The sequence below is a fragment of the Chiloscyllium punctatum genome, chromosome 10 (genome assembly GCF_047496795.1).
Source record: "Chiloscyllium punctatum isolate Juve2018m chromosome 10, sChiPun1.3, whole genome shotgun sequence".
NCBI lineage: Eukaryota > Metazoa > Chordata > Chondrichthyes > Orectolobiformes > Hemiscylliidae > Chiloscyllium > Chiloscyllium punctatum.
Window position 1 is genome coordinate 7,178,251 of NC_092748.1, and position 22,580 is coordinate 7,200,830.

The following is a 22,580-nucleotide window of genomic DNA, read 5'->3' on the forward strand; positions in this document are numbered from 1 at the left end:
ACTATGCCTGAGATATGGTTCCTTGAATATGACTATATCAAGCTTTTTTTTGACTGGTGAAACAGCTCTCCCAGTTCTGGCACTAGCACCTCAGATGTTAGTCAAGAGGACTTTGCAGGATAGATAGACGATGTTTGTTGTTGTTAAGTGTGATGGAACATTCTCCACTTATCTGGATGAGTCCAGGTCATTAAGCTCAATATCATCCAGAACCACCTTCAACATTCACTGCCTCGCCGATGATCCTTCCCACTCCCGATAATTAACAAATATATGTTCTGTAAGGTTTTGAACTAATAATTCCTCCATATACGTTGGCCAGGGATGGCAAAAAACACCAGTATGCCTTGGTTGTTAGGCAGTGCTATCCACAGCAGTTCTACAGAATTGCCGCCATCTTGCCGAGTCTGTCTCGCCGACTGATGCACATTGGCAGCAGTATGTACCATTTACTAGATGCATTGCAGCAATTCACAATGGATCCTTCATAAATAACCTCCAAACCCATGACCTGCATTATCTCGAGGGACAAGGACAGCTGAGGCATTGGAATCATACCTCCTTCAAGTTCCCCTCCAAGCCACACACCATCCTGAGTTGGAGGTATTTCCATGTTCCTTCACTGTTGCCAAGTCAAAATTCTGGAACACCGAAGTACAATTTTGGGTTTTATAAGCACATGCATGAGATTCATGAGGTGGAGCAACACATAAAACCTCTTGAGTATCTAAAAATGGTTCTGTAGTGTTTCAGGCTTGGTTCGTATTCTACAGAGATGTAAGCATATAAAGGCTAAAGTTGATTTCTCTTATCCACAATTTTCTTCCTACAGGTGTATTCATGGGGCAGCAATACCCATGGACAACTTGGCCACACAGAGTCACCCACCATCATGCCTCGCCTAGTCAAGGTACAGTTCAGCTGCTGAACAAGTTCAAAAATATGAACCTATGTTTAAAATCTGTTACAGAAGCATACTCAGAAGCAGTTAACATAGATAAACCAGATAAAGCATCCATTTTGAAGATTACTAGCCCAATATGTGGTCAGTGCTAGGTTCGGTGTCTTCAGCTGAGCCTCAGTGAACCTGAAGAGTGGAGATGAAGATCTGCCAGGGCTCCCCTTTGCTTATCACTGTAGAGTTACATTATGTAGTTGTTGGGTCAGAAAAGGAGCAGGTTTTGCTGCTGCACAGAATTCATCAAGCTATCAACACTGATGGTCTTGCTTACAAAACAAGTGAGGGTAGCAGTAGCAGCAATTGGCACCCATGAAAACTCTATGCTTTTGAGAGTTGACTTCTACAGGAAACCTGTTCAGTGATGCCCAGTTTAGGTTCTGCCAGGGCCACTCAGCTCCTGACCTCAATACAGCCTTGGTTCAAACATGGACAAAAGAGCTGAATTCCGGAGGTAAAGTGAGGGAAGAGTGATAACCCTTGACTTCAAGGTCACATTTGACTGAGTGTGGCATCAAGGAACTCTAGCAAAAATTAGTATCTGGGGGAAAATTCTCTGCTGGTTGGATCATACCTGATACATAGAAATATAGTTGTGGTTGTTGGAGTTCAGTCATTTCAGCTGCAGAACATCTCTGCAGGAGTTTCTCAGGGTACTGTCCGAGGCACAATCATCTTCAGCTGCTTCAATGACCTGTCCGTCAGGAATGTGATGTTCACCAATGATTGCACCATGTTCAGCACCTTCCGTGACTCCTCGGACACTGAAGCAGTCAGTGTTCAAATGTAACAAAACCTTGACAATATCCAGCCTTGGGCTAATGAGCAGCAAGTAACATTCGCACCACACGAATGCCAGGAAATGACCATCTTCAATAAGAGATAATCTAACTACCATTCAATGGTATTACCATCACTGAATCTCTCACTATTAACATCCTGGGGGTTACCATTGACCAAAAACTCAACTGGACTCACCACAAATACAGTGGCTACAAGAACAGGTTACAGGCTTGGAATACTGAAGTGAGTAACTCACCTCCTAACTCCCCAAAGCCTGACCATAATTTACAAGGCACAAGTCAGGAATATGATGAACTCTGTAATTGTCTGGCTGGCTGCAGCTCCAATAACACCCAAGAAATTTGACACCATCCAGGACACAGCAGTCTGCTTGATTGGTGGCAGACTTAAAAAAAAGGACCAGGAGCACGACATGTACCAGGAAATAGAGAAGGCATGTCAGAAAGGCAAGGTCACGGTGATCATGGGAGACTTCAATATGCAGGTGGATTGGGTAAATAATGTTGCCAGTGGATCCAAAGAAAGGGAATTCATGGAATGCTTACAGGATGGCTTTTTGGAACAGCTTGTCATGGAGCCCACAAGGGAGCAGGCTATTCTGGACCTAGTGCTATGTAATGAACCAGACTTTATAAAAATTCTTAAAGTAAGGGAACACTTAGGAAGCAGCGATCATAATATGGTAGAGTTCAGTCTGCAGTTTGAAAGAGAGAAGGCAAAATCAGATGTAATGGTGTTACAGTTAAATAAAGGTAATTATGAGAGCATGAGAGAGGAACTGACGAAAATAGACTGGAAGCAGAGCCTAGCGGGGAAGATAGTAGAACAAAAATGGCAGGAGTTTGTGAGTATAATTGAGGACATTGTACAGAAGTTCATCCCCAAGAACAGAAAGATTATCCGGGGAGGGATTAGACAGCCATGGCTGACAAAGGAAGTCAGGAAATGTATTAAAGAAAAAGAGAGATCCTATAAAGTGGCCAAGAGCAGTGGGAAATCAGAAGATTGGGAAGGCTACAAAAACAAACAGAGGATAACAAAGAGAGAAATAAGGAAGGAGAGGATCAAATATGAAGGTAAGCTAGGCAGTAATATTAGAAATGATAGTAAAAGTTTCTTTCAATACATAAGAAACAAACGACAGGCAAAAGTAGACATTGGGCCACTTCAAACTGATGCTGGAAGCCTAGTGATGGGAGATAAGGAAATAGCTGGAGAACTTAATTAGTACTTTGCGTCGGTCTTCACAGTGGAAGACATGAGTAATATCCCAACAATCAAAGGGAGTCAGGGGACTAAGTTGAGTATGGTTGCCATTACAAAAGAGAAAGTGCTAGAAAAGCTAAAAGGTCTTAAAATTGATAAATCTCCTGGCCCCGATGGGCTACATCCTAGAGTTCTGAGGGAGGTGGCTGAGGAAATAGCGGAGGCATTGGTTGAGATCTTTCAAAAGTCACTGGAGTCAGGAAAAGTCCCGGATGATTGGAAGATCGCTGTTGTAACCCCCTTGTTCAAGAAAGGATCAAGACAAAAGATGGAAAATTGTAGGCCAATTAGCCTAACCTCGGTTGTTGGTAAAATTCTAGAATCCATCATTAAGGATGAGGTTTCTAAATTCTTGGAAGAGCAGGGTCGGATTAGAACAAGTCAATATGGATTTAGTAAGGGGAGGTCGTGCCTGACAAACCTGTTGGTCTTTTTTGTAGAGGTGACAAGTAGGTTAGATCAGGGAAACCCAGTGGATGTGGTCTATCTAGACTTCCAAAAGGCCTTTGATAAGGTGCCACACGGGAGACTACTGAGTAAGGTGAGGGCCCATGGTGTTCGAGGTGAGCTACTGGTATTGATTGAGGATTGGCTGTCTGACAGAAGGCAGAGAGTTGGGATAAAAGGTTCTTTTTCGGAATGGCAGCCGGAGACAAGCGGTGTCCCGCAGGGTTCAGTGTTGGGGACGCAGCTGTTCACGTTATATATTAATGATCTGGATGAAGAGACTGGGGGCATTCTAGCGAAGTTTGCAGATGATACGAAGTTAGGTGGACAGGCAGGTAGGACTGAGGAAGTGGGGAGGCTGCAGAAGGATCTAGAGAGTTTGGGAGAGTGGTCCAGGAAATGGCTGATGGAATTCAATGTGAGCAAATGCGAGGCCTTGCACTTTGGAAAAAAGAATACAAGCATGGACTACTTTCTAAACGGTGAGAAAATTCATAAAGCCAAAGGGATCTGGGAGTGCTAGTCAAGGATTCTCTAAAGGTAAACATGCAGGTTGAGTCCATGATTAAGAAAGCGAATGCAATGTTGTCATTTATCTCAAGAGGGTTGGAATATAAAAGCACCGTTGTGCTACTGAGACTTTATCAAGTTCTGGTTAGGCCCCCTTTGGAGTACTGTGTCCAGTTTTGGTCCCCACACCTCAGGAAGGACATACTGGCACTGGAGCGTGTCCAGCGGAGATTCACACGGATGATCCCTGGAATAGTAGGTCTAACATACGAGGAATGGCTGAGGATCCTGGGATTGTAGTCATTGGAGTTTAGAAGATTAAGGGGAGATCTAATAGAAACTTACAAGATAATACATGGCTTGGAAAGGGTGGACGCTAGGAAATTGTTTCCGTTAGGCGAGGAGACTAGGACCCGTGGACACAGCCTTAGAATTAGAGGGGGTAAATTCAGAACAGAAATTCAGAGACATTTCTTCAGCCAGAGAGTGGTGGGCCTGTGGAATTCATTGCCACGGGGTGCAATGGAGGCCGGGACGCTAAATGTCTTCAAGGCAGAGATTGATAAATTCTTGATGTCACAAGGAATTAAGGGCTACGGGGAGAATGTGGGTAAGTGGAGTTGAAATGCCCATCAGCCATGATTGAATGGCAGAGTGGACTCGATGGGCCGAATGGCCTTACTTCCACTCCTATGTCTTATGGTCTTAAGCATCCACTCCCTCCACACTGAAGTTCAATAGCAGCAGCAGCAGCAGCAATGTGTACAATCTACGAGATGCATTGCAGTAGTTCACCAAAGATCCTTAAACAGAAACTACCAAATCCACGACCACTTCCATTTAGAAGGGCAAGGGCACCAGATTCATGGGACACCACCACATGCGAGTTTCCCTTTAACTATTCCCCACCCTGACTTGAAATATATTGCCGTTCCTTTGCTGTAGCTGGGTCAAAATCCTAGAATTCCTCCCTAATTGCATTGTAGATCAACTAACAGCATATGGACTGCAGCAGTTGAAGAAGGCAGCTCACCATCACCTTCTCAAACACAACTAGGGATGGGCAAAAATCATGGCCTGCCAGCAATGCCCACGTCCCATGTGTGAATAAAAAAAAAGGGACATGGACATTAGAAAGTGGCATATTTTTTGATGCTGTAGGTTGGTCTAGGAAGTGATAGGCTCACACCAATAAACACCCAGGGATACTATTTATCCCATCATACTGCAGATAGTCAGTCAGTACTGTTGACCCATTTGCTATCAACTCCTCCTGTCTGAGTGACAATCTGAGGGGATTGTGGACTAGCTGCAAGTTTTTTTCAGTCTTTACTGCTTTGTTTTCAATAATGCACCTTACATCAGTTGATCTCCAGCTAAAACTCCATTTCAGAGGTATTGACATAGCTCTGGAGTCATGCATAAGCCGTACTGGGTAAGGTTGGTACATTTTCTCCACTAAAAAGAATGATTGGGAAGCAGATGGGTTTTATAAAAATGTCAGTACTGGTCACTTACCAATGTTGTGTATTATAGTTAAGAGTATGTTATGTTGGAACAGTGTCCCTTTAAGGGTGAGTCATCAGTCAGTTTGATAGGCTTGCTCAGATTTGTTTCAGGTTCTTACAGAGTGCACACTTTCAGAATAAAGATTCCTTTTTGGGCTGCAGCGAATGACAAGTTTAATATGTTCTTTATTTCTTACTGGAGACTAGTAACTGCCCAGCACAGAATAATGTTGTTATGACACGGGGTAAACCCCTCTGCTAATTTAAAATGGCGCGGTGAATTGGCCATGCTAAATTGCCCGTAGTGTTAGGTACATTAGTCAGAGGGCAATGGGTCTGGGTGGGTTACTGTTCAGAGGGTCGGTGTGGACTTGTTGGGCTAAAGGGCCTGTTTCCACACTGCAGGGAATCTAATCTAAATCTAATTTAAAACAGCCACACAGAAAAGCTTCACCTAATGTTGTAATCTGTTAAAATTTGAGATGCAAAGACATCCCAGAAGTCACTATTTAAAGTAAAAATTAACAACTTTATTCTTGAAGTCCAACATAATATTAAAACCAACAACTATTTATAACTCCTTTCTGTTAAACCAATCCTTTACCTCCCACTCTACAATACTAGTCTGATAAGAAAACTCAACTTTCAAAACCAGTTAGCTGTTGAATCATCTCTTTGTATATTCCTCTGTAGATTTTCCTCATCGTCTTTTCGATGTTCTGCTGCGCAAACTTCTTATAGCTCAGAGAGCTGTTCTGCTGGCAGTCAGTACTTGTTGGTGGCTTGGCAGTTCTCCCTCAACTGTTCAAAAATGTCCGACTCTATACCCCAAAACATCAGATCGTTTCATTGAATTTAGTATTTTGATAATATTGAAACCAAACTCGATTGGATTTTGCTAACTTGAGGCATAATTTAAACTGATTGGCCAAATTTGAATTTGCTTTTGTCTCATGGTAACACAGCTGATGCTAGCTGTTTCAACCAAATGTTATATTGTTACCTTGTTCAGAACACTGTGCTGTGTCAGGTAGGCCTTGCTAGCTTTTCAACTCTCTTAAAGGTACAGGATCTCTATACCTTCATAACAATAACCAGTACATCTGATTTCCAGATATTTTTAAAATCACAAATTAAATTTGATTTCATACTTTCTGAATTATGATAAATCATGATTGATGGTTAAATACTGGCCAGGACAAGAGGAAGCCTTCCCTACTTTTCTTCACCATCATGCTATGGGAAGTTTTACATTTACCCACACTGGGCATCAGGTTAATATTGCATCTGAAAGATGGCATCTGTGAAAGTACAGCAGCGAAGTGTCGTCCAAAAACATGGACTAAAGTCTCCATAAAGGAGCCTGTACCTACAACTTTTTAGACTCAGAGGTGAAAGAGTTCCCGAGTCAGATGGAATTAACGTGAATGAAGGAATGAAGCATACTCCTAGTGTTGCGATGCTGTGGAAGTGGGTTCAAGTCTCATCTGCACCAGAGGTGTCTTGGCATCATAGAGATGTACACCACAGAAACAGACCCTTTGATCCAACTCGTCCATGCCAACTAGATATCCTAACGAAACAAGTCCCATTTGCCAGCACTTGGCCCATATCCCTCTGAACCCTTCCTATTCAATTATCCATCCAGATGCCTTTTAAATGCTGTAACCAGTCTCCACCACTTCTTCTGGCAGCTCATTCCATACATGCATCACCCTCTGTGTGAAAATTAGATTAGATTAGATTAGATTAGATTACTTACAGTGTGGAAACAGGCCCTTCGGCCCAACAAGTCCACACCGCCCCGCCGAAGCGTAACCCACCCATACCCCTACATCTTCATCTACATCTACCCCTTACCTCACACTACGGGCAATTTAGCATGGCCAATTCACCTGACCTGCACATCTTTGGAGTGTGGGAGGAAACCGGAGCACCCGGAGGAAACCCACGCAGACACGGGGAGAACGTGCAAACTCCACACAGTCAGTCGCCTGAGGCCCCTTAGGTCCCTTTTATATCTTTCCATTCTCACCTCAACCTATGCCCTCGAGTTCTGGACTCCCCCACATCAGGGAAAAGACCTTGTCTATTTATCCTATCCGTGCCCCTCATCATTTTATAAACCTCTATAAGGTCACCCCTTAACCTCCGACACTCCAGGGAAAACAGCACCATCCTATTCAGCCTCTCCTTATAGCTCAAATCTTCCAACCTTAGCAACATCCTCGTAAATCTTTTCTGAACCCTTTCAAGTTTCACAACATCCTTGCGATAGGAGGGAGACCAGATTGCACACAATATTCCAAAAGTGGCCTAACCAATGTCCTGTGCAGCTGCAACATGACCTCTCAACTCTTATACTCAATACTCTGACCAATAAAGGAAAGCATACCAAATGCCTTCTTCACTATTCTACCTACCTGCAACTCCACTTTCAAGGAACTATGAACCTGCACTTCAAGGTCTCTTTGTTCAGCAACACTCCTTGGGACCTTATGATTAAGTGTATAAGTCCTGCTCTGATTTGCTTTTCCAAAATGCAGCATTTAGAATATGATGATCAAAAATATCCAGTCCTATTGTCAACTGTCAAAATCTGAAATAAGCATTCCATGGTTTTAATCACCCATAAATGCTGAATGATGGAGACCAATGCAGTTCCTCACTTACTCCCAGTTGTCCATCACCTCCACCCTTGTTGATTTGCACTGGTTTCCTGTCTCCAGACAGATGGTATTAAACATATTCGTGCTAATCCACTAATGTTGATGGCCTTACTCACCTGAACACTGAATCTTTCCTGGCAGTTTCAGATTCTTTTTTCTGTATCCCTTACTTCTACACTCTCCCTTCATTTGATGGGACATTCAATTATCTTGATCCTACAATCAGCAACTCCCCCACCCCAGTCACTCGACTTTTGCATCTCCCTCCTCAACTTTCAACTTGTTATAGATGTCACTCCCCAAACTTTTGGTCAGTTTTCCCAAAACAGGCATGTAGGTTTGGCACTTGATCTCATTCTGTGAGCAGTTGTCACTACTGACCAGCACGTTATTTAAGGTTGCTCCTCTTGAGTTTGGTTTGCTGCTGCTGTCCACTGTCAGTGCGGGATCTACAGGCGGACCTTGATCTGGTATGTGTTCCAACCCCAAATGATCATAATCCAGGACAAGCCAAATCCCAAAATGAAGCCTATTTTGAAAAAGATAGAACTAAAAATAAATGAATTCAAAAATAAACACAAAATCAATTTTAAAAAATGACAACCATGATAGTCACTGAATAAGAAGCTGCTAATGTACGTTTTACTAAAGAATAAAACATATTTTACACAAAAGAAAAATAAGCTATTTCACATCATAGAAGAGCTATTTGAAACAATCATAGAGTCAGAGTATCATACAACACAGAAGAGGTGCTTCTGCCCATCAAGTTTGTGCTGACCGATCTACACTAACCTCACTATCCAACATTCAGCCCCGATCCTTGAACGCTATGATATTCAAGTGCTCATCCATGTACTTTAAAGATTGTGAGGTTTCCCATCTTTCCAGCCCTCCCAAGTTTCCAGATTCCCATTGCCCTCTGGGTGAAAAAAATTTCCTCAATTCCCTCTAAACCTCCTCCCTTCCACCCTAAAATTATGTGCCTTCATGATTGATCTTTCAACTAAGGGGAACAGCTACTTCCTATCTACCTTGTCCATGCCCTTCAATCAGGTCACCCTCAGCCTTCTCTGCTTTAAAGAAGACAACCCAAAGTTATCCAGCCTTCCTTTAACCTGAAATACTCCAACTCAGGCAATCTCCTGGTGCATCCCTCCTGTTCAATCACATATTTTCATTAACCAGAACTGCTCACAGTACTGGGACGTCTTCCCTTCTCACTCCAGGAATTTCTTCCCTTGTCCCCTCTCTGCCTGCCTCCACTATCCCCTCACCCCACCATTGAACCGTGTTCAAAATCACAGTGCATGCACAGTACTGCACTTGTGCATTTAGAGTCATAGATTCACACAGCATGGAAACAGACCTTTTGGTCCAACTAGTCCAAGCCAACCATGTTCCCAAATTAAACTAGTCCCTCTTGCCTGTGTTTAGTCCATTTCTGTCCAAACCTTTCCTTTTTATGTACTTATCCAAATATCTTTTAAACATTGAAACTGTATCTGTATTGCCATGTCCTCTACAGTTCATTCCACACACTAACTACTCCCTGTGTAAAAAGGTTGCCCCTCCTGTCCTTTTTAAAATCTTTCTCCTCTCACCTTAAAAAATATGCCCTCTAATTTTAAACTCGCCCACCTTCAGGAAAAGACCTTAGCTATTCACTTTATTTGGGCCTTTCATGATTCTATAGACTTTTATAAGGTCACCCTTCAACCTCCTGCACTCCAATGAAAGAAGTCCCATTCTATCGGTATAACTCAAAACCTCCTTTCTTGTCGACTTCCTGGTAAATCTTTTCTGAGCCCTCTCCAGTTTAATACTTTCCTTCCTATAACTTCTGTTCAAGATGGCGGCAGAGTAGGACACTCCAATCAAAGCTCATTCGGTCTCCTTCTCTTTTGTTCCTCACCCCCCCCCAACTTAGTCCCTCAATGGGTCTCAGCTGGTGTCCCCACACCGTGTGGTAGGTCCCAGCCTGGTCTTTCGGTGGCTTATGGCATCTCTCAGCCTGGTCTTTTCGCACTTTGTGCTGCATGACACCATATGTGAAGTTTACGTGGTGACGTATTGTGTGTGGAACTGTGCACATGCGTGTTCCTGAATGAGAACACAGTCAGCAAACAGTCCATGTCAGAAGTAAAGATTCAACCTTTTTACCCTCAACAACAACCTCACAGATACTCAAACCTCAGTGAAGCGTCATCCTGTGTCCACTTCACATTTCCTTGTTCAATTGACATACCTGTTATAAGTTTCTTGCTTCTAAATACTTCCAAAGCAAACTTGGATTTTCTATACCCTCAACTTCCAGCAATTTTCTATTTCTGGATATTTTCCTCTGAAGCCACTTGGCATTCCTTCTCCTTTGTTCTCCCTCTAAACACTGAACTGTTCGCTGGATTAGTGGTGCTGGAAGAGCACAGCAGTTCAGGCAGCATCCAAGTAGCTTCTCCAAGGTTATAAAACCCCTCATTCAAAATGCCTGCATCAATAAACTTGAAGCAGGACAGCACCAATCTCAAATCTAAAATGAAACTAACACCAAACCTCCCTTCTTAATGTACACAACGTAGAAATACAAATCAAATTTCAAGCTTTGCATTATAATCCAAATTTCCAAGTAGTTGTAACAAGATATTCATGAAACTTCATCTCATGGACGAGAAAATACTTGATAGTTTAATGAGAAGCTGCTTTCCTAATGATATAGTTTATTGTGAGTTAGGTACAAGTTATACTGATATGATAGATATTACAAAAGCGTGTGAGGAGGAACTGGACAGTAGGTCTTACTCTTCAGAGATTCTCAGCTATTCTCCCATCAAGCCTGTATTACATCATAGTGGGTGGTGCTTAAAGCCCTCCTGTATTAATCCTTTCAGACTTTTACACAAAAGCTGGTGTTCTCTACTATCTTTCATCTTGAGATGTCTTCCTAGGTTAAAGTGCTTTTATATTAGGAGCAGTTGTCCATGTAACTGCACACCTGTAAGTATCAGTGCTTAGAGGAGAGGAGAAAAACATTGAATTACATTTAAAGAGACTAGGCTACTGTTGAACATTGATGTAGAATTTAGCCATTCTGAAAACAAATAAACTGACTCAAGTATTTTCCTCATGCAGTTTCCAGAGGGTGTCCGTGTGTGGGATATAGCAGCAGGGCAAGAACATTCCCTTTTTTTGACCGATGGTGAATCCTTCCAGCCCAATGTCTATTATAGTGGACAACAAGGGTCGCAAGAGACCAGGACCACTGATTGTGGTCATTCTTGCACCCAGAAACCAATGCTTCTAGCAGACTATAATAAGGCAAGTGAAACTTAACATTTGTTATTATTCAATTGGGTTATATATGATGAACCTGTACAATTCCAGTTGGTTCTGCTATCATGTTCGTTTCTTCAATGTGAATTGGCTATAACATGATTGAAGAATGTAGACCATGATTTGTAGAATGTGAACTTTCCTTACTTGTATTGGCTATAATGCAATCCGGTCCCATTGGTTTAAATGGTATTAACTGATTTTCTTATAACGCGGGATCGTACGGGAACTGAAATATCACGTTATATTAGAACAGACTGTACTCAAGGGAAATCACACCACTAGAACATTTAAAATGGATTTTTAATGGATTGTAATGATCTGCCAAGAAAACTCATAACGCAAGAATAGGAAAAATACAAAATACAACTGGCTCTTAGCCAGGATGTTGTGTTGATTTGGACAAGAGGGTGGTTAGCTTGTGGAATGAGCTTCCTTAATACGTAATGAATGCAGGCATAGTTACAATGTTTAAAAGACACTACGTACATACATGAATAAGAAAGGTATGGAGAGATATGGACCAGGAGCAGGCAGGTGGGACTAGTTTCATTTGGGATTTTGTTTGGCATGGACTGGTTGGACTGAAGGGTCTGTTTCTGTGCTGTGTGACTCAGTGATTTAGAAATTAAGAATAATTGGATTGGATGGTTATCTAGGATAGAGGAAGATATCAATAAGGAGTGAGCTGCAGGGCAAACTAAGGCTCACTTAGAGCGCATGTGCATAAATGCAAACATGCTCAGTAGATAATGTTGATAACCTGCAGGTACAGTTAGCTCCTGGGATTGCAATATAGTGGCAGTATTGCAACAAAGAGCTGCTCCACACAAGGGGAGAAATTGACACTTCATATTCTGGGCTATAGTGTGTTCAAGAAAGATTCACAAAGGAATAATAGGTGTTCATGTTGATAACAGATCTCATTACAGCTTTGAAGAGGGAATGATCTATTTGAGAAATTCAAAGATTCTATCTGGTTAGAAATAAACAACAGTAGAGAATCTCAAACTGCAAGGTAAATGTTATAGGCTTCCAAATAGCTGAAAAGGGACTGTTGAACACATTTCAAGGAAAATTATAGAAAAGTGCAAGGAATTTAGAGTTGTGATCATGGGGTATTCAATAGACTTGAAAACAACAATTAAAAGGAAAAAAAAGGGGAGGAATTCCCTTTACCAATGCACTTTCAATCCAGTGAAGAAAAGAAGCAATGTGTAATTTAGTTTGAAGAACAAATTGAGATGTTTCTGTGGTGTAGCATTTGTGGAACGGTGATCACCATCAAGTTTAGAGAAGTAATGAAAATAACGTGGATCAAAAATTGAGGCACTTGAGTGAATAAAGCACTAGTTTCAATGATTTGTTCCAGATGAATTGGAATAAGAGATAGAGGTCAGTAGGTAAACGAGCATGGGTTACCTTCAAAGAAGCAAGAGTTTATATACAGACTAGATACATTCCCACATGGAGGAAAAGGCAAGGCACCTGACCTTCTTGAATAACTAATGAAACAAATTGGAAGCTTATGATAATTATCAGTTCTCTGCTAAGTTATAAACCCAAGTTGGGTTTAAAAAGCACAGGAGAAAAACAAAAGAGGAAATAAGGGTAAAGTAAATGTATGGGAACATTTTAGTAAGTGACAAAAGAGAACCAAACTGTCTCAATCATCTGCATAATCAAAATAATTAGGGAGCAAAAGGAAGTTTTCTTTTGGAGGTGGAAATTAAAATTCAAATACTAAGTAATTTATATCTATCTTCACTAAGGAATGGATGCTGTCGTAAATATAATAAGGAAGAATATTATCAAGGAAAAAATTTATAACTTCTGTGGAACCAACCAGAACTAGCTAATGGTTGGAGTGTTGCCACCAACCCAACGAGATTGAATCTGAGAAACTATTTGGTTAACAGGGACAGAGATAACCATTTGTGAATCTTAATAAGAAGCCCTTGATTTTAATAAGGTATAGCTTATTGCATGATTGCAATCAGTACAAGTTACATATCCTTAATATGTTGTTAAATTAGCCAATCAAGAAACAATGATGGCTCCATAAAAATTCAAGCTCAACTCCCCTTTTCCTCCAAACATTGATGACATCAGATTGGGTGGAGCCTAATACAGACTCCAACATTAACCCTTTCAAAACCCTGACCTTATACAATATTATCTTACAAGATTGGAAGCTGTCAAGGAAGCAAAGTTAGATGGTCTTAGTGGGATAATACAAACTTTCCAAGGGAAGAAATTATGACTGACTATGACCTGCCAATCTTTCTTGGGGAAGTTGTTTAAGAACTAGCAAGTATGGCAGACTTCTTTAAGAAGACTGGCTAATCAATCTGATAGCAGCTATTAGCAGTGTGAATAATCTGGGACAAAATTGATTTTGCCATTTGGAAGGTTCCAAATCAAGATAAACATTTGGGGGCAAGAAAACTAATCACAGGCATGGAGCAAGGGGTGATTTGGGGAGTTTGGAGGAGGGGAAAAAACAGCACAGACATTAGCTGAATAGTCAATGCTGTATGATTCAATGAAGTATGTCAGGGGGAAAAATGGGTATCAAAGAGATAAATAGTCTTTATATGCTGGACTTTATGCATTAAAAGGTGAGTCACCATATTCTCAAGGATCAATTAGCTGTGGATTTCTGGTCTTTGTATATCACTACTACTTCCTGGAACCACTTGTTATATCTTTAACTACTTAAATACCACTTATACCATAATTATGTGACTTGCTTCTTCATCCTCGCTTTCAGTAAAAAGGTCATTGTCTTTGCAGTCAGTAAACTGTTAGTTTGATGTTTTTATGGAAGACATGTTTTAAAAAAAACATATCAGCAGGATTACTCCTTAGCTTTTAACTGACTACTCTCTCTGAAGATTGACACTCCATTCTAAGTATTAAGGGTGGTGACACATGCAGTTGTCCAAGCTAAGTAGACACCATTTATTGTGCATTAGTAGACCAGGCCACAGCTGCAACCTGTAGAGATGAGGTGGAATTCCTTCAGTGTATAGGTTGTATTAATCTTGTTCCAAGTAATTATCATCTGAGAACACACTAGTTTTATGAGTTAAATGGAGACTAGGCATGTAACTCAATTGATCACTATTCTTGAGTGAGTTTTAAGCTGATCAGTTGCTGTTATGTTGTGAGAAACTCATGTTGGATGCATTGTAGCATACCATTGCCCCCCCCCAATGTTTTACTTGAGCTAGAACTTTTACCCAGTTTCTACTGCTATTGTATCTCCCTTTTGAGGTTATTTGTCTGTTGTTCATTAGGTTACATTTTGTTCTATGATATATTGAGTGAATAAGAGTGTTCCTTGAAAGCATTTTGGAGATGTGAGTATAATGATGTATTCCATCTTTTGGGCAAAATTGACCTGAATCAGAAAAGATTGAAAACCAGCAAATAGGGAACCGCACTGTTACCTACTGATCTTTTATTTAATATAGGCCTGTCCAACCTGTCGGTTTTGCTGTGCTCTGAACAAAGAGGGAAAAATTTTTTTTAACAGAAAAAAATAAATATTTATTTTAACTTGTGAACATATTTTAAACACTTGTCTGTAATTTGGGGCATTACATGAACTTCAAAACCATCTTTGCTTCAATAATGAATTGAGAATTGCAGCACAGCAATGACTTGAATTTATGTAGCTGCCTTTTAATGTCATGAATTGTCATAAGTCACTTCACATGAGTACTAGAAAACAAGTTGTGATAACCTAGTCCTCTTAAATGATATTAAGGCAGATGGCCACAAGGTTGATCAAAGAGGCAGGTTTTTTTTTAGGTGTGTTAAAGGGAGGAATGCAAGTCGGGGAATTCTAAAGATTTGAATCCAGGCAGCTAAAAGCAGTGGTAATGTAATTAAAATCAGAGTTGCATGTGATGCCAGAATTGGTGAATTATGGCTATTTTGGAGGGTTGTGGGACTTATGGAGATTTTGAGATAGGAAAAAGTGAGGATATTGGAGGTATTTGCAAAGAAGAACAAGAATTTTAAAGTTGAGGTACTGCTTGAACAGGAGTCGATGCATATCAGCAAGTACATTGTTAATGAGTGAACAGACTTTTGTGTGAGTAAAGATTTTGGCAGCAGAGCTTTTAATGATGCCATTTTAATGGAGCATGGAATGTGGGATACCAGCAAGGATTATGTTGGAATAGTAAGGTCAAGAGGTCAGGAGGTGAGCTGAGACAGGGTGCAGTCAGGCAATGCATGGGAATAGGTGATCTTGGAAATGGTGTAGATGTGTGATTTGCAGTACACCTCTAAGTGGGTCACTGATGATGCCAAAGTTGCAAACAGTCTCATTCAGTCAGGGTGAGGGATAGAGTCCGTAATTAGGTCAAAGAGTTTGAACTAGGGATTGAAGGCAATGGTTTGAAGGCATGAGGGAATATACCTGAGGGAAGAGAACTGCTAACATGGTGGGCTTGGAGGAGAGCAAATGGTTACAAGTTTTTTGAGAATATGAGCAAGGAGAACGAAGAAATTAAGGTGCTCAGCTAAGGTTGCCAGCTCTGCTAGAACTGAAATTTCAGTTTGGGTTCAGGAGATCTGAGTGCTGAATGATCAAAGGACACATCATCCTGATAAAATGTGTGCTTTCTCTAGCAAATGTAAACGTTGCTTGAGCATTTGAAAGAACAGCTGGTATATCTCCCCCCATGTCTTGGCCAGCACTTATTCCAGCTTTTTTTTGAAAAAGATTTATTTTGTTCTTTGTGCAGCTTTGTCTGTAAATTGGCTGTTATGTTTGTCCACTTGAGTTTGTGGGCTTTTTGTTATGGTAGACAATATAAAGCCTCATAAGCATTGATTCAGTAAGTGGGGTGACTAAATGTTCTGGGTTTTTAAAAATTTATTCTCAGGACGTGGGTGTTGCCTGCCATTTATTTCTCATGTTTAATTCCCCTCATGAGGATGGTGGTGAGCTGCTTTCCTGAATGCCTGCAGTTCATATCGTCCAGGCACATCAACTGTGCTGTGAGGAAGGAGTTTCAGGATTTTGACCAAGAAATACTGATAGGACTGTATCACTGTCCCAAGTCAGAATGGCATGTGACTTGGAGAGGGACTTGCAGGTGATGGTGTTCTCGTGTATTTGTTACCCTTGTTCTATTTGGTGGTAATGATTGTGGGTTGGAATGTCATGTCAAAGGAGGTTTGATGAGTTGATACAGTGCATCTTGTAGAATACTGTTAACACTGTACATCAGTGGTGAAGGGAGTGAATGTTGGAGGTCATAGTTCAGATGCCAGTCAAGTGGGCTGCTTTGTCCTGGATGGTGTCATGCTTCCTGTGTTGTTGGACCTGCACTTATCCAGGCAAGTGGTGAGCATTCCAACACACTACTGACTTGTACCTTGTAGATGATGGACAGGAGAGAGTTACTCAGTGCAGGATTCCTAGTCTCTGACCTGGAGCAATAGTGTTTAATTTTGGCAAAATCAAAATACTGCGGATGATGGAATCGTGAATCAAACAGAAAATGCTGGAAATAGTCATCAGATCTGGAAGCATCTGTAGTATAAGAAGCAGAGTGTGGCTGTATTTAAGTTTCACGTTGAGTATTTGAATGTTTCTGGTGTATTGTTTTTATAACTTTTTTTTGTTTCTGAAGGAACGAATTTTTAGGAGTGTTCAGTTGAATCCTTTTACCAGCTTTCTAGAACTGAAAGTCATACTTCTCCTGTGTTCGCAGTGTCTGGTGTGGATAGAAGGAATGTGGACTTGTTGACCAGTTCTTGTCATCTTTCTTTAATGTCACTCTGTATGTTTGGTTTCAGATTGGATACATAAACAGCCTGTTTGCAGGGGGACAGATGTGCCTGGAGCTCTCAGACAGGAACGTAATGGGCTACATTGCCAGCTTACATGAACTAGCATCATCAGAGAGGCGATTCCATTGCAAGATGAGTGACATGAAAAATCAGATACTCAAACCCCTGCTGGGTTTAGGTATGGAAAATTATCTTTCTGACCCCTGCTTACTGCTCCTCTCCAGAATATCACGCAATGTTTTCAGCATGCTGAGAATGAATGACAAAACAAGAATAAAATTGAATCAGAAAGTAGAATATTTGCACAACTTCCCCTCATTAGTACAATTACAGATTGTCTTGCCAAAGTTGGACAGTTCTGAATAACTATTCTGAGCGAAATAACCCTACACAGATTTGGAGGAACAGACAGCTGCCCCCACCAGTACTGCACCCAAATGTTATGTAGACAGACCTGTCCCCACTAGTTTAAGATAAATTGGAAGAACTGTGGATGCTTTAAATCAGAAATGAAAACAGAGATTACTGGAAACGCTGAACAGATCTGGCACCGTCTGTAGAGAGTAATCAGAGTTAGTGTTTTTGGTCAAATGACCTTTCCTCAGAACTCCTGCTGTACCCCAGTGTTATAGATTGAAGTACAGTATTGTTGAGGACAGGTTTGTCAATGTTATGCAGCAAAATACTGAGGTGTTCTTGAGCCCTGAGGCGAGTATTAACCAAGGGTATGAATTGGCATTGTGCTGGAGACTGCACACAACAGCAGAAACTTTGAAGCAAGTCTTGAATATAGAGAAACTGTTGCGGTGCTGAAAGAAGGTCCAAAGCAGTGGAGTGGGCTTGGGGTTAGCCTTTGAACTATTAGCTGCCTTCTGGAGCTATAACATAATCTGGCTTTTTAAGGATTGGAGTGCCATCTACTGGCCAAGTTGGAATATGCAGCTATGACAAGAATGGTAAAGCAGGCGAAAGTGAGGACTGCAGATGCTGGAGATTAGAGTCAAGATTAGAGTGGTGCTGGAAATGCACAGTAGGCCAGTAGGCATTCGAGGAGCAGGAAAATCGATGTTTCTGTTCTTGATAAAGGGCTCCTGCCCAAAACATTGATTTTCCTGCTCCTTGGATGCTGCCTGACCTGCTGTGCATTTCCAGCACCGCTATAATCTTGACCTGAATGGTGAAGCATCAAGAGAACAATCTAATGTTCAAAATAGGTAGAATGTTTGAAAGATTGTACAGGTTACTTAAATTTTGCTGAATGTTGTTTTATAGATAACCTGTCTTCCACTTTGGGTTCGACTTTGAGCCAGTTACTACAGGACACAGCCAGCAAATATAGCAAACTGTGCTACCTAATTGGACAGCACACAGTCACCTTAAATAAGTTCCTTCACACCTCAAAGGATGTCAAGACACTCGCCATGTTGGAGCACACAAACATCTTCCTGGACACTTTCAAAGAGCAAGTACACAACCCTGCTACTGTTTCTGAGGTGGTGCATGTGTTCACAATGAGCCAATGCGAGTAGAGCTGTTTAATATTGCATACAGGGAAAGGATAATGAATTTCTAGCAGTGAGAATACAAAGGTTTAATTCTCCAACTAGGAGATGCTGCAGGCATCCATCAATTGAAGGTGATCCAAAAACTGTGCCTCTGTCCTAACTCTCAATAATTTCCATTTGTCCCGTCCATCATCCCTGTGCTTACTGACATATATTGCTTTCTGACCAATTCTGGTCTCTTGAATGATTTTGTAATCACTGCATCATGGGTGACAGTGCCTTCAGCTGCTCACACTTGAAGTTTTGAATATTTCAGCTCTAACCAACTTTTCTTCTGAATATCCCTGCTCTAAATAACTTTTTTCTTCTGTTAAGATGCTCCTTTATATTCTATTTCTTTGACAGAACTGTTGGCTATCAGACTCAGTGTTAACTCTGTTTTTCTGTCCATAGATGCTGCCAAATCTGTTGAGTTTCTCCAGCATTCTGTTTGTTTGAGACTTCCAGCAACTGCAGTATTTTGCCTTAACCCACAATTTGCTCCTTGTCCCACCTCTGAAAGCAGTACCAACGTATTGGGTCATCATCTGGCACCGTTATTTTTAAATCAATTCCTGGAATGTGGATGTCACTGACTGGGCCATGGTTTATTGCTCATCCATAGGTGCCTTTGAGAAGATGGTGGGGAGCTGCCTTACTTGAGCTGCTGCAACCCTTTTGATGTCGGTACATCCACAATGCTGTTAGGGAGGGAGTTCCTTGTGAATATCATGTCAGTGAGGGTCATTGGGAAGGCAGGAAGGACTGGGTTGAGCTCAATGTGAAGTTGGTGCCATTTTCCCTTTTCTTGGATTCAATGGTTCTGGGCTAGTTGCTGTGCCCCAACTATTGTCTTGGCTGAGGTAAGGCCAGTTATCTCAGCATTGACCTGTGCATCAATTTCCTACTGTTTGTGTGTGTCACTCAGTCCTTCAAGAAATGTCATGTTTCACACCATAAATTAGCAATGCTTTCACTAACTGTATGATTATACATTAGTAAAAATGCAATGCAGCACGTTCTGGAGATGATTCAACCTTTCTAGCCACTATGTTCTAGTTTGTTTTCTATAATGTGACATATGTTTGAGAAAGCTTGCTGGTACTTGAGCGTCACTACTCCTGGGGTTGTCACAAAAGTTATATTTAATTATAAGTACTCAAAGTTCTCCAGTCTGATGGACTTAGGTTACCGGAAAACACTGGCCACGTTCTGTATTTGACAAGAAATTATAAATGAATCAGTTTAAAAGACAGACAATAAAATAAGTGACCAGCATTGCTCATTTGTTGAAGTTCTAATAACTTTCCTTTTTAAAATTCTATAAAGACACAGACAAACAAATCTGAGTGTTATGGATGCAGAGGGAAATAAACTGACTATCTTCCAGCCTGAGATGCTTTTACCTACTGAGCTCTTTCTCTTTCAGATGCCCCACCCTTTTACCCGAACATTCACACCCCTAAGTTGTCCGGTTATCTCGGAGCTAATCATGTAGTTATTGGCAGGCAGGAGCCCTTTGTCATCATTGGTCTGTGGACTAGTGACCAGGTAATCCGTTACTTGGGTTGCTGGCCAAATCTCCATGCATATCATGCCTTTTGTGGTCAGCTAATCTGTAACTAAGCTTCCCCCAACAGCTACGTAAACAGTGCTTGCAGCAAGTGTCAGGTAACATTTATAAAGTGGAGCAATCACTTCACAATCCTTGGCTTTTAAGACAGTCCTTTTCCCATATCCATCCACAATCAATGGGAAAATGTTAGAAATACAACAGGTTTGAACAAACAGTGGGTGGGATAAAGTTAAAGGAAAGGTCTATGATAGGTGGGGTGTTCAGAGAGATTGAATGTTCCTGGAGGATAAATTCTGGTCAATGAGATAGATGATGGGGCAAGAAATAGAACAAAAGACACAAATGTGCTGCTGTGCAAATGAAAATAAGAAACATTGAAGCATTCAGAGAAGGAAGCAGAATAGGAGACAGAACTTTGGCCTGAAATTGTCGAATTAAATGTTGTGGCCATAGCAGCAAGGTATGTAATCAAAGTGTTCCTTAAGCTTCTATTGAGTTTTACTAAAATAGTGCAGCAGACTCAGTACAGAGATGTCAGTGAGAGATTCCATCTTTTGGTACTTCTGCTGAGCACGTCAGGCTTTATGTTCACTGTTTTATATACAGTTTTCACTGCATTCACCCTTGACCAATGTCTCCTTGGAAATGATTCCCTCATCTATACAGTAAAAGCAAAGTACAGATATGCAAGATACAAAATAAAAACAAAATGAAATATTGCAGATCTGGCAGTACTTGTAGAGAGTAAAACAGAATTAACATGTCAAGTACAGCTTGTCTCAGTGTTTATCCAGCACTTTCAGCTCCCCATTCCCAATTCATTTCAGTTCTCAAGATCTTAGAATATGATGTCACCTCCCAGCCCAGTGACCAGAACTCTGTTTGATCTCACATCTAAACAAATTTCTTCCCTGCTCCAAAACTGAAAATGGTCCATCTCAATATAACAAATTACAACTTGTAGGGTTATCATAAAGTATCCTGTAAACTCTAATCAACTTTATGCAGCATTTGTAAACAGTTTCTCACTCCCCTCTTCTATTATCCGGCACATTCGGACTGACTTGACTTGGTTTTACTCTTGTCCGTTGGGTTCTTTCCAGACAAATCTCCTGCCGTAGCCTAAGCTAATGCTCCTAGGCTGTCATCCCAGTGTCACCATGGGATCAATCCTTGGCCTCCTTCGGTTTCTCATCCTTGCTGTTGAATTTAATGACATCATCCAAAATACAACATTGAGTTCCACATCTTCAATGTGGGTTTTCTCCTTTTTTGTTTGAAATTTGTTTTGTATATGTAGTTTCACTAGATTAGTCTTCAAATTTTCTCTTATTATTCCTTCAAGTTGCATTCAGGTACCTGATAAATAGCCAAACCTCAATTGGACATCACCTTTTTTTTTCTTGACTACATCCACTACCATTCTTGTTGGCTGTTCCACCATGAATGCTTTTGTTACTTAACCTGCCCTATCAAAAGCTTCCCTTTCAATCTCTGTTCAGGTTTGATGAAAGGTTGTCCTAACTTGAAGTGGTAACTCTCTTTCTCTCTGCCTGAAATGTTTCCAGCATTTCTCTTTGCTTTTATTTCAGACTTCCAGCATCTACAGTATTTTACTTTTGTATCAGATTCCACCCACTTGCTGGTGATACCCTGACTCTATCTCACCACCACATATGCATTATCTAGTTTATCATATTGTTTATCGTACTGGTTATCTGACCACACCATTAGATATGTAGAAATTGTATTCTCTGGCGTTGACGCCTGCCCTTTACCTGAGGCTGATCCAGACGGTTCTCAATCTCTGTGTCCTACCTAACCCCAGGCTCAGCCTCTGATCCAACATTGTTTTCACCATCAAGCCTGTCCACTTCCACCTCTAACTTTTCTTGTCATGTGCCCTGTATCTTCCCATCTGTTGCTGAAACCCTGTGGCTTGCTTGTGGCCAATCACCTTTTAACAGTTCTTGTGTGGAATGGCAATCTGAACACAAATATTCCACTTAGATTAGTGAGAAGTAGTTTCTTGTGTGCTTTAGCTTCCTTATTATTCCTACCAAAATGCACCACCTTGCATTTATCTATATTGAATTTTATTTCCTGTTTAGGTAGCCATTCTACAAGCCTATGATTGGATGCCTTGTATTT

At 41.0% G+C, this 22,580-nt stretch overlaps 1 protein-coding gene across 5 annotated transcripts in view; it reads left to right on the plus strand.

The window, feature by feature from the left end:
- Window positions 1–22,580, plus strand: part of als2b (alsin Rho guanine nucleotide exchange factor ALS2 b) — a 128,036-nt gene that overhangs the window by 51,589 nt on the left and 53,867 nt on the right. For all 5 annotated transcript variants that reach the window (XM_072578396.1, XM_072578399.1, XM_072578397.1 and 2 more), the window contains exons 7-10: window positions 833–910; window positions 11,292–11,477; window positions 17,316–17,487; window positions 18,582–18,771. In XM_072578396.1, the coding sequence (XP_072434497.1) occupies window positions 833–910; window positions 11,292–11,477; window positions 17,316–17,487; window positions 18,582–18,771 (626 nt within the window). The remainder of the gene's footprint in view (window positions 1–832; window positions 911–11,291; window positions 11,478–17,315; window positions 17,488–18,581; window positions 18,772–22,580) is intronic.